At 38.5% G+C, this 12,276-nt stretch overlaps 1 protein-coding gene across 2 annotated transcripts in view; it reads left to right on the top strand.

Annotated features, from left to right (window-relative positions):
- LOC147622819 (agamous-like MADS-box protein AGL11) overlaps nt 1-12,061 on the top strand; it is a 69,024-nt gene extending 56,963 nt beyond the window's left edge. For both annotated transcript variants that reach the window (XM_086822703.1, XM_086822704.1), the window contains 3 exons: nt 11,108-11,149; nt 11,271-11,473; nt 11,549-12,061. In XM_086822703.1, the coding sequence (XP_086678829.1) occupies nt 11,108-11,149; nt 11,271-11,473; nt 11,549-11,579 (276 nt within the window). In that variant the 3' untranslated portion in view covers nt 11,580-12,061. The remainder of the gene's footprint in view (nt 1-11,107; nt 11,150-11,270; nt 11,474-11,548) is intronic.
- The last annotated feature ends 215 nt before the right edge of the window (nt 12,062-12,276 follow it).

Genomic DNA, 12,276 nt, shown 5'->3' with positions numbered 1-12,276 from the left:
TTATAGAAACGTTTAAATTTTTGACAAATAGGAGCCTGCCATGTAAGCAAAAACCATTGGTTTGTAAGAGAGGTGTAAGAGTGGTCAAAGGGTGCACTTTTTCCCCCAAAAAGGGGGGGGGGGGGGGGGGGGCAATTTTACAATTTTCGGACCTCCATAACTTCTACATACAAGCTCCGATCTGAGCGGAGATTACAGATCCGTGATCTACACATCAAGAGCTTTCCATAGATATGTTACATGATATGGTTTTATCCGCTAGATTTTAAATTCCATTTTCCCCCCCAAATTCAAATTCGAATAAAGTAGCCGTTTTGAAGCTTCAAATTAGAAAACGTTTCTTCTTAAGAGAAAAGGTTTGACTTCCTTAAACTGCCAAATAAAAGGGCCCAAGAAGACTCCATTGAGTTCCTAATGTAGTGTTTACATCAAGCATCAAATCCCCTTGATTTCTCCATGATTCACTCCCAGAATATCTCCACCTTTTGCCTGATTCTCTCCACCTCTTCTCTTTTCCCTGAATATCTCCCAGAATATCTCCACACTCCTAAATTCCCTCATGCTACCCATTATTCTCTCCCAGTAGATTCTTCTAACCTTTTCACAGGTTCTTTCACAATTACATCTCTTCTTTTACAGCCTCTATCCAAGAGCTTGTTCCCACACACACCCTATTCACTTGTATATTTCAACACCTCCCCTCAAGTGAATAATCCTAACACACCTAGACCCTATACCAAGTTTGCCTCCCCTTACTTGATAGCCCGCGACCAGTGCCTCAAGTCCCTAAACCCATAGTCCTTGACACTCTCTCTCTCTATGTGTCCAAGGCTTACTATAGTTGCCCGCGACCTTGACTAAAGTGCTCACACATACATCTATCTACCACGTGGCCTACATCATCGGTGGCTCAGAGGTGGTTTTACTTTATCGGGGCAGGTTACATTGGGTTGTGGGGTCTCTCTCTCTCTCTCTCAGAAAAGATGATCCGACTCCACTTCCCTTGGAGCCTCCATGAAGTTTGCCGATGTCGTTCCTTCTTCACTGGGTTTGCTATAGCAGTCTCTCGCCATGTGTCCTGGCTTTCCACATTTGTGGCAAGTGAAGGTCCTCCCTCCTACTCTGCCTCTTCCTCGTCCTCGTCCTCGAGAGAATCCTCCTCGGGTGAAGAATGCTTTTTCCTCTCCTGCTGTTGAGTCGAGCTCTTTCTTCTCTTTGCCTTTGCTCTCTTGCTCTAGTAGAGCTGCTTCTATCTCGTGTATCTTCAGTTCAGGTACATTTTTTAGTGTTGCTACAATGTTTTCATAATCTCCTTTGTCCACACTCTTCAAAAGTACAGCTAATGCTTCATCATCTTCTACCTTTTTGCCAATAGCTGCCAGCTGTTGCTTAATGCTTTTATATTTGTTCAAGTGTGTGATTAAAGGTTCACTTTCCTTCATGTCCAGTTTGTAAAATTGCATTAATAGATTTATCTTGGAATTTTTTGCTTGTGTACCAAATAATTTATTGAGTTCATCCCATGCATCTTTTGCCCACTGTATCCCTGTGATATGATGAATGATCTCATCATTTAAACTGAGTGCAATAAGCCCCAATGCTTTTTCATTCCTACTCTTCCACTCATTTTCCCCTCTCTCTGGGCATTCATCTCTCCCTTCAACTAATCCCCACAGATTTTTCCTCATCAGCAAATAGATGGTTTTTGTTTGCCATGTATAAAACTGTTCTCCATTAAATTTGGCTATTTCCTGTGCTGAATTCATGGTGATGTGAAGGGGGTCTTACCTCTTGATCCAAATTCAAGATTCAAGGGCAGTGTCTACCCTTTTACAACTCAATCTGGTGTTTAATAGATGATTACAACAATTTTATCACCATAAAATCACCAGAAATTACATTAAATTGAGAGTAACCAATTTGTACGGGATGGTTGGAGTATCAAACCAACTCCGATTTGCAATCTGAAGCTTTAGGGATCTGTATCAGATACCTAATGGTTAATTTGAACCCTCAATTGCACCAAAGTACAGTGATTAGCACTGATTAATCACTGATTAGCAAATTAATGCTCTGGTTTGTGTGCAGAAAACAGAGTATGCGGGGAGCTCAGATCTGGTGCCTTCCACTTCAAATGAGCTCAAATGCTTTCAAAGGCATCAATAGCAATGAGTCTAGTAGAGGATTAAGCCAAGAAACACAAGATTTGACCAAATAATAAAAGCTTAATCTCTGTTTTACCAAAGTCACCTGCAGATTTGATGAAGAGCTTTGATCTCTCTGTAGACTTGATGAAATTGATTTCTGTCTTCACCAGCTTGTAGAGCATGCTTGATTACTCCTTGGGCTAGGAGGAATTGAAGTAATTTGATTGGAGCAAAGAGAAATCTGCAGATTACTCAGGAAAAAACGCGCCGGCTAAAAACGTAAATTCTCCTGAATGCCTTCGCGGTTTGCAGCGCCGTTTCGATGGGCTGGTAGCTAGGGGTGTTGGCTAGCTTAAGCTAGAAGCTTGTGACCTAATTTGAAGTGTGCTAAGTGCTAGAGACCCTCCACCACTAGCTGGGGGTGAAGGGGAAGAGTGAAAGCTTACTAAAAAATTGATTTTTTACTAATTATTTTACTAATCCTAATTAATTCACTAATGGGCTCATAAATCTGGTTGATTCTAGGCATGGCTCTGATACCATGTTAAAATTTAAGCTAAATGATGAGCTATGGTGGATCAAACACTAGAATCAACATAATTATCAAGGTGATTAGCAAGTGATTAAGACGTAATTAGTGAATAATTAGCACATAGATTAATGTAGGCATGGATACTCAAAAACCAGCAAATTCTCATTAGGGCTATGCCTCAATTTATAGTGTTTACATCAAGCATCAAATCCCCTTGATTTCTCCATGATTCACTCCCAGAATATCTCCACCTTTTGCCTGATTCTCTCCACCTCTTCTCTTTTCCCTGAATATCTCCCAGAATATCTCCACACTCCTAAATTCCCTCATGCTACCCATTATTCTCTCCCAGTAGATTCTTCTAACCTTTTCACAGGTTCTTTCACAATTAGATCTCTTCTTTTACAGCCTCTATCCAAGAGCTTGTTCCCACACACACCCTATTCACTTGTATATTTCAACAAATATGGTAGCATTGGAGCCCACTTGTTTTAAGCAAGCACTTGGAAACCAAAAAAGAGAATATTCCCTGGATGAGGAGATGGTGGCATTGGATGCAATGCAACATGGGAGTAGTGCCTTTTCCTAAGGAAAATAAGGCAATTGTATGTAAGTGGATGTATAAGGTCAAGAATAACTCAGATGGATCAGGGCAAGATTGGTTGTGCTAAGGGTTATGCACAGACCAATAGTATTGACTATGAGAAAACATTCATCTCGATTGCGAGAATGGTAATCGTGAGAGCTATCGGTTAATTGCTAACTAATATCATCTTAATCATCATCTAATCACTTGCTAATGATGTTGATTCTTGCATTTGATCCACCATAGCTCATCACTTTGCTTGCATTTTAACTGACTCCAAAATTGTATCACCAATGAAAGCTTGTCTTGGGGAAGAGGATAGTGTACCCTCCTGAGGTTGTTGTTGGCGAGACGAGTGAGGTGCCAGTATCTCCTTGGGGGGCGAGAGGGTTAGTGGGAAAATCTATCTACTACTGAGGATTGAAAGTAGAGAATATGCAGTTGGCCTAAGATGTGTTAGTAGATGGTGCATTAGGATAAGGATTAAGGCTTGGAAGTCCACCTCACTCAACTTGCTTACCACAAACATTTTTCATATCTCAAGTTTAGACTTTGATTTGGCTCCACGGCAGAAAGCTGGGTTTCGGTTTCGGTTTCATTCCCCAAGTTCAAAATTTACTAGTGACATTAGAATATACGGGGTAAGTGGGAATGGAAGATGAATACGATGCCTCTTCTTAACCATGACCTGTGCTAGGGGGTGGGTGGCTAGGGAGTCATTGTTGCTGAGGAGGTCTGATATTGCAGTTTGGCGGACCATCCTTGCAGCATCCAAATCCTCGATTTGCCAAGTTGCTTCCTCTTGGGCACGCATGGCTGTAGCTTCTCTTTCTTGAGCTTCTGTGATTCTCTAGAGCCTTTTGGCAACCAGCCTCTGACTGTCTTGTAATTACTGCGTGATTTGTGCCATTGCTTCTTGGTGTGCTAATACCATCCTTTGCATCTCGACTTGAATGGCACCAAGAGATGTACAAAGTTGAGCATTGAAGTAAAATATGAAGTTCTTACACCTTGGAGAAGCATTGTTAAGTATCGTTTTGAAACCAATGTGATTCATAGCTCCCAATCTTAATGAAAAACATGCATAGTCCACGACCATCCTCATGAGAAGAATCATGTGTAGCATAAAGTCTCTTGTGGTGCTTGAGTTGAAGCTTATACCATCTTATTCAAAATCCTAGGCTTTTTTAAGCTTTAATCTTCTCATTGAAGCTCCAAGATTCCATTGAAAGGATGCACAACTGGTCGGCGGCTTGGCGAGCAGAAAAACACGGAAAACCTTACAATTTGATGCTTGAATTAAAGCTTTTTCCTTCCTCTTTCATAACCCTAGGCTATGGCAAGCTCAAAGTTGAAGATAGGAACACCATAGCCTTCACAAGATCAAAGTTGAACATAGGAACACCATAGCCTTCACAAGATCAAGGAGAGAGGGAATAAAGAGCAAAAACATTTTGATTAGAAAAAGTAATCATGATTAGTGACTTTCCCCCAAGTTTGGCCTTGCAAATTTGAAAATTTGATACGATACTCCAAAATTTGGTCCACATTAAGTCCAACGCCCAAAACCTTTAGGAATTTACCATAGAAATAGTAATTCCACCAGTCAATCACCCTAGTTATCTTCTTGATCAAGAAAATGATGTGACAAATGGTGGAAAATAGAAAAAACAATGGATCAAAGAAAATCTCTACCACTGCAAGATAGTGGCCAACTCAATATTTGGAGTAAGTAATAAGGGTATTAGTCACCATCCTAGCATCTCAAGAAGGGATAAGCTCACCATGGAAGCTTGCTCTAGGCATGAAGATGACCTAATGGTTAATATGTCTTCTTGCTCTAGGCAAGAAGATGACCCAACGGTTAATATGTCCGAAGATGTCAAAGATGTAAAATATGTAAAAAACCTTTCACACATGGGATGACCACCATAAACCCAAGTCCTATGCCCTATATCATGTGCTTAGGCCCTCAAGTACAACCAAGCATGTAATTTCCTACATTACAAAGGTATAGGACTTGAGTCTATGGGCAACCCATGTGTGAAAGGTCCTAAGAGAAAGTGACAATATAAGTCACTTATGGGATAGTTTGTGGATTTTTTACACATGGGCTGCCCATAAGCCCAAGTCAGATGTCCTATAAAATGTGCTTACGCCCCCTCATCCCACATGTGTATGTGTAGTACAACCAAGCACATAATTTCCTACATTAAAATATTTATTATGGAGGACTACCATGGTAAAGAAATCCAAAAAGAAAAGAGTTCCAAGAACTAAGGGCTTAGTGTCTTGCACATAAGTGTTACTATAAAAAAACTTGTTAGGTAAAGTCACATGCTACCATGTCTCTCTACTCTCAACCTTGGGGTATGAGAACTAGAGGCTTGATCAAGTTTTTTAAAGTTATGGCCCTTTTAGCAAAGTTTGTAATTAGGATGAAATACATTCAAAACTATATTTTTCACTAGTGGGGTTTTTATACAAAGTAAAAAAAAGTTTACGAGCCACTTGCGCTATCTATAATGCTACTCCTCATCAATTCCCTCGTTTTCTCCTCCGACTTCCTCCTTATCATCAATTGAGATACCCTATTATAATGAAAAATAAAGGACCATGAGAACCCATTAAGCATTAAGGACATACTCAAAAAGTGGATTTGAAAAATCAGTCGTATAGTTTACTATGTCGGTCCAATCTAGCTTGATGCCTTCCCTCCCCAACTTATTCAACAAGGAATTTGTCCCTCTCCTAAGGGTGTGCATGTATTATTCCATTATTGAATCATGGCTCATTATGAAATGTTGAATATATATTTACAAAGTATGCACAAATGTATACACACATGCGTGTGTGTTTGTGTGTATGTGTGTATGTGTGACACATAAGTACTTACAAAGTATAAATCAAATTGACCCTTTTTATCGCTACCAAGGTGAGAGGTTTCTATGGTCTCTTGTCTTCTATGATCTACATCTTGTTATTACTGTGTGTACATGTGTTTATTCATTTGAGACAAAGCCTTCTTCTAACTACACTTATGTACGTGAGTGGGCTTTGACTTTCCTGCTTTGATTAACTCCCTTGTGTTGAAATTTCTATGGCTCATTGCTTGCCTTTAAATATGGTGGTTTGTTACCAATGTTGTCATATCCTCTTGCAAGGGATGGATTTCTAGAAGGTAATGGACATGGCCCTTATATACCATCTTTATACTATATATTTAGAATAGTGACGAGCATCCAAATGTGGTCCACAAATTAGACATGCATGGATAACTAACTTGTAAAAACTAATATGTTTAGGAGATGGAAATGCTTGAAATGTATATTGAACTTTAAAAATATAAATCATCCCATCCTTGCAACATTGTACTTGAGCACTCACCTAGATATTCATGCATGGTCCATGTCAATACAACCTTGATATTCACATCTCATTGATTTCCAGGAGATTCGGATATATCTTGCATACTTAAGAACTCACCTAGATACTCATGCATGGTCCACATCAATACAACCTTGATATTCATATCTCATTGATCTCTAGGAGATTTGGGCATATCTTGCACAAGGTTTGAAGGTTTGAAGCTTCTCTATAATGGTGCCATGTATACATTCAATGTATACATTTATTTAAACTTTATCTTTCCATAATAAGAGAAGAAGTAGTGTCAAATTTTCATTCTTGATACTCATCCTCAGTGGTCTTATAGCTCACTAAGATCATTCGACATGTGGACTATGTTGTGCAGTGCAATCATAATAGATTTACACCATCCATTCTTAAACCAAGTTGCAAGTGCCCAAACTCCTTAAACTCTTATTATTTTTGCTCTAAATGTTTCCATTCTACATAATGAGCCAAAATCCTTAAGATACTATCACTAAAGTATGGGTATAGGGTTTTAGGATTTACGATTTATAGTTTAGATTTTAGGCTTTAGCATTTTAGATTTTAGGTTTTAGGGTTTATAGGTTTTGGATTCTAGGTTTAAGGTTTGGGTCTTGGGTTTTAGTTTTAGGGTTAAGGGTTTACGATTTAGACTTTAGGGTTTTATGGTATAGGTTTTAAAGTTTGGGGTTTAGGGTTTAGGATCTTAGTTTTATGGTTAGGTTTTAAGTGTTTAGGCCACATTTTTGAAATATTTTCATGGGTTCCAAGAGATAATTAACAAAATAATTAGTCTTAAGAGCAGATTTAATCAAAGATGCATAACATTTTCATTCGAGGTAAAAGTTGGTTTCCATTTGAGAACCATGACTAGCCAATCACTTGCCTTTAAAGATGATGGTTTTTTTACCAATGTTGTGATCTCCCAATGGATGGACTTATGGAAGATAAACAACATGGCCTTCATATACTATCTCTTTAGAATGACATGTATCCAAAATGTGGTCTACAAATCAGACATGCATGTTAACACTAATTGATAAACATGTATGGGTAATATAAAACCTTGGAATGTTTATGAGAAGGTAACGTTTAGCATGCATATTTAACTTTAAAAATATGAAGTATGTTTTGTTTGTAACACTATACTCAAGTACTCACCATGACCTAGATAGTCATACATGGTCCATATCAATAAAGCCTTGATATTATTCATACCTCAATTTCTGTGAGATCTTGACATAAGCTACACATTATTGCATTGCCATAAGGCTTACAGATGGTGCTTTGTATAAGTTCATCTCGGGGGGGTCACTATATGTAAAATATCCCTATCGCGTGCGTTCAAGGCCTATATTTTAAATCCCTTATTTGTGAATTTTTTAATCTATATAATATTCCCTTTTTTTATGAATCTGTAAATTTTTTTTGAAAAAATTTTAAATCATACCCTTATGTAAATATATTTCTGTAAGTTTCATAAATTAAAATTATGCTTCTGTTGAACGCACGTGATATTCACATTTTTTTGTGAGTGACCCCCCCGAGAAGTTCATATTGTCTAGTTCATAACACAAGAGGAGCAAGCATTAGATGTTGGTTTTTATACTCAACCTTGGTGTCTTTAAATTCACCAAAGAAACCACTAGTAGATGTGAACATTGTGTTAAATGTAATCAGAATGGATATACACCATCTATTCCTAACTAAAGTTACAAGTACTAAAGCGGTTTGTGGAGATCCATAACATTACACTCCTTACAAGCCTTGGCAATGCCAATGAGTGCAATATTTTGGACAGGTTACATCTTTCACAAAGACATGTTGCAATAGAATGCAACCATTTAGTCATGCCTTAATAAAAATCATAATACATACCTGTGTAGTCATAATCATTTTTGCTTCATCTTATGCCTCAAGCATGGTATTATGTTTGAAAAATAAACTTTGTAGTTTTCTATGAAAGAAAGAAAGGGAAATTTTGATTTCACATTTATAAAAATTAAAAAAATAATATCAATACTTACCTGAAAAGTATACAGAAACTAGTGTTGTGGACTGTCCATACATTGACTACAAGTTAAGATTTAAGAGGCACATTTTTAACTTAGATGTTTTTGCTCCTTCATATAAAAACATCTAGTGTTGAACTTTATATCCTTACCTCCTTCTCTGATATATTTGATTTTTTAGGATGGGAATTGAGCTAACATCTCCTGTAATGGTTCCTTGAGTATCTGAGACATATCCACATTATTAGGCAACTCTTCTTCCAAAATACACCTCCATGTATTCACTACATTGTCCTTTGTCCATTTCTTTTTAAGTATTTAGAGACACATTTCCACCTTGTAGATTGTGTAAATTCAATTCAATTGCACTTGAAAATACTATTCAATTATTACTAAGTCTTCATATGTGAAAAAAATATACAAGATCCATACTTATACAATTAGAATAAGAAAGATAATTGATACAAAGAGTACTTGTAATTGTAAAATACTCCAAAAAACATGTCATTAAGAACATATTGATCACTGATGCTCTTTAAAATTGAATAATTTCCTTTCAACCTCCCCACCATAATTACATACATGGACCTCTGAGTTTCCTCATAGTCTCTTAGTGCAGTACTTATATTGTGAGAACAAGGGAAGGAGATCTTGCCAACTTTGAGTCCCACACACACATGTTCTCAATTTGATTTGAAAGAATTGTTGGCATTCTCCATTTTTACTATTCATTTGAGAGGATTTTTCCACCCTAAGCAAGAAGAGGGGATTAGAGCAAGAAAAAACTTGATTTTAAAGCTTTAATGGTGAGCTTTAATGGATTTCAAGAGGGTAGCCCTGGTTTTTCTCCTGTAGCAACCGCGTCGAGCAACCATTAGGGCTTAAATTCAAGTTGTAGACTTCTAAGGCTATGGGCTTCAAAAGCCCTAAGCCAATATAGCCTACAACCGCCTATACATGGCGTATTGTTGTACGGCATCAGCTGCACAGTAGAGTGCCGAGTTGAACCAGTCGAAATGCCACGGCGGAGAGGAGACGATTCGGCTGATTGGCTGTACGAATGTGTGCGCTTGAGCCTCCCCTACAAGTTCTTAGTTGAACATTCCACGAGTTCTTGCCTCCACAAGTTGCTGGAGGGCCTCTAGGGCCAGGAGGTTCAGCTCCACAAGGGAAAAGATAAGAAAATTGACCTATTCTACACCACAAAAGTGACCTACTCTTGCCAAGCTCGAGATACCATGTTAGAATTCATGGTGCTCATGCTAGATCAACTATGTGGAGGAGAGAGACTCACAAAATACAAGAAAATATTAAGTTGCTCAAATACAACTAGGCGTCTTGCTCCATACAAAAATGCCTTCTAGCTCCACCTTTAAATAGATGAGCTAGTGGACCTTAAGTCCCTTCACACACACACACCCTTCTCTTCCCCTTTTACATAATCTTAGTCTCTTAATATTACCCCAGCCCTGCTTTAATATTAGGACCTTTACCTTTGCAAACCGATAGACATCTTAAGTAACCATGTACTACCTCCTAAATCCCTCACATCTTTATTGAGTTAAACTTAATTACTTCTTAATCCTACCCTTAATATCTTGCCCCTCCTTCAATACTAGGACTTTTATCTTTGCGATCGATAGACATCTTATTCAACCTCGTACTGTTTTTGAATCTTGATTAGTCTTCTTTCATACCCCAAGTGTCTTGAGAAGATGGCATCAATCACCATTAGCAATCTCTCTCATAATACACCTTTTGATATGGCAACAATGAGTTTTTTATTTTGTGTGGAGGGCATGCGAAGCAGAAGATCAAAGCTGCAAGATTACATAAAGTTAGAAAATTCTTCTGCTTCAATATTGTGAAAAGAATAAATAAGATGGTCACCTACCATATCCCACCAATACTAACATTAGGAGTTTTGGAGAATATAAAGTGTGGCGAAGAATTGGAATTACCCTTAGAACTTGGTTTTCTGAATTATGTTTGGAATATATAAATATACAATGGATATATAGAAAAATTGGCCTTGGGCTTTGATTATAGTACCTTGTGGTTGTGATACTTTGTGGAGGGTTTGGGAAAAGATAGGTTTGCCTTAACCTAGAACTTATTCAATTTCTAAAAAACCTTCTCAAATTGCAGGAGGAAGGAAAAACACCTCCTAAAAAAATCCAAGATTTAGTTATATTCAGATTTCAGTATAAAGAAAAAGCTTGTTCAAAATTATAATCTCCTCTTCAATGCATGATGAAAAGGATTGATGTAAGGCTGAGTAAAATTAATTTCCCGAACCCTGGAGTACTATGGCACTTGATAGGATGGAGCCTTGAGGGTCGTTAAAATAAAATCTAGGTTGGTTTGGCCAAAATCCGTGGAAAATGTAGGTGCTCTTCTGATTTGTTTTTAAATGTGTGTGTGTGTGCGCGTGCAGGAAGCAACTATTCTGGAGGAAAACAATATGCTTAAACTGAAGGTAAGAAGTTATGGTTATGTATTAATTGGAGTAACTAGATGTGTGTGTGATGGATTTAACATGGGTGAGTGAGCTCAACTCATCAAGAATTAGATATAAGGAGGTATCATGGGGGTTGCAGCTTGCGGAGGCGACTGCATTCAGGATGAACGTTCCCTCGCGAGCTTTCATGTGCACTCAGAGTACCATCCAAGAGTGCCCGAGTAGCAACTCGTCGTCTAGAGCAGGAGCAGGAGGAGCAGCAGCAGCAGCAGCACCCCCAGCTCCCTCGCGTGGTCGGAGGGGAGCTCCGAAATCAACCCACGAGGATTCTTTGCAGCTTGGGTACGTCTTCTGATATCACATTCAATATTGTATCCTGCTTCCTGCATATTCTCATGCGATTTGGCTTCCTCCCAGGCTAGAGCTGTTTCCGAGTTATACAGAGTAACAATGCCGCATATGATGCTGCTGCGCTCACAGTTGGGCTGCGATCTGCAACAGTGTGTTACCTGCAACGCATTATTATCCAAAGCAAAGCTTCTTCTTGCAGAAAACATCCTTTCCAGCACCTTAGTACTCTTCTTGCAGGATCTATATTATTGCCACCTTGTGACTGTAATTATAAAGGATACAGTAAATGCCTGCCTTCTTCTTCTCTTTTTTTTTGTGATGGCAGCAGTAACTTGGACATAAACGTAAAAGCTAGAAAGCTATGGTCTTTTTTTCAGACTCTATGGCCTGTCGTCATGTGTTCCTGTACATGATCACTGCTGAAAAACCCTCATATGTTGCATGTGTTGAAGAGGGCACCTGCACCACATCGAGCGGCTAGCTCTAGAGTTCTATCATAGCTATATCTCTGGAAATTGGGAACCTTTACAATCTGCTTGAACTTGCTAGCAAGTAAGAAACTTCACTTATATGTGCATACTTGAACTTATGAAGTTTAAGCATCTCTCTATTCCCCCCCCCCCCCCCCCCCCTCTCTCTCACACACACACTCTCTCTCTCTCTCTCTCACACACACACTCTCTCTCTCTCTCCCTCTCCCTCTCTCTCTCTTCTCAAAGCCAATTATTTTTTAGTGTTGTTGGCATGCCAGCCTTTTGTTTTCTCTTTTCCTCAAGTCACAAAATTAGAGAATC

This window comes from Cibotium barometz, chromosome 28 (assembly GCF_041138505.1).
Source record: "Cibotium barometz isolate CiBa-2024 chromosome 28, ASM4113850v1, whole genome shotgun sequence".
NCBI lineage: Eukaryota > Viridiplantae > Streptophyta > Polypodiopsida > Cyatheales > Cibotiaceae > Cibotium > Cibotium barometz.
The sequence above is the reverse complement of the archived record's forward strand: the minus strand, read 5'-3'. Positions and strand labels throughout refer to the sequence as shown.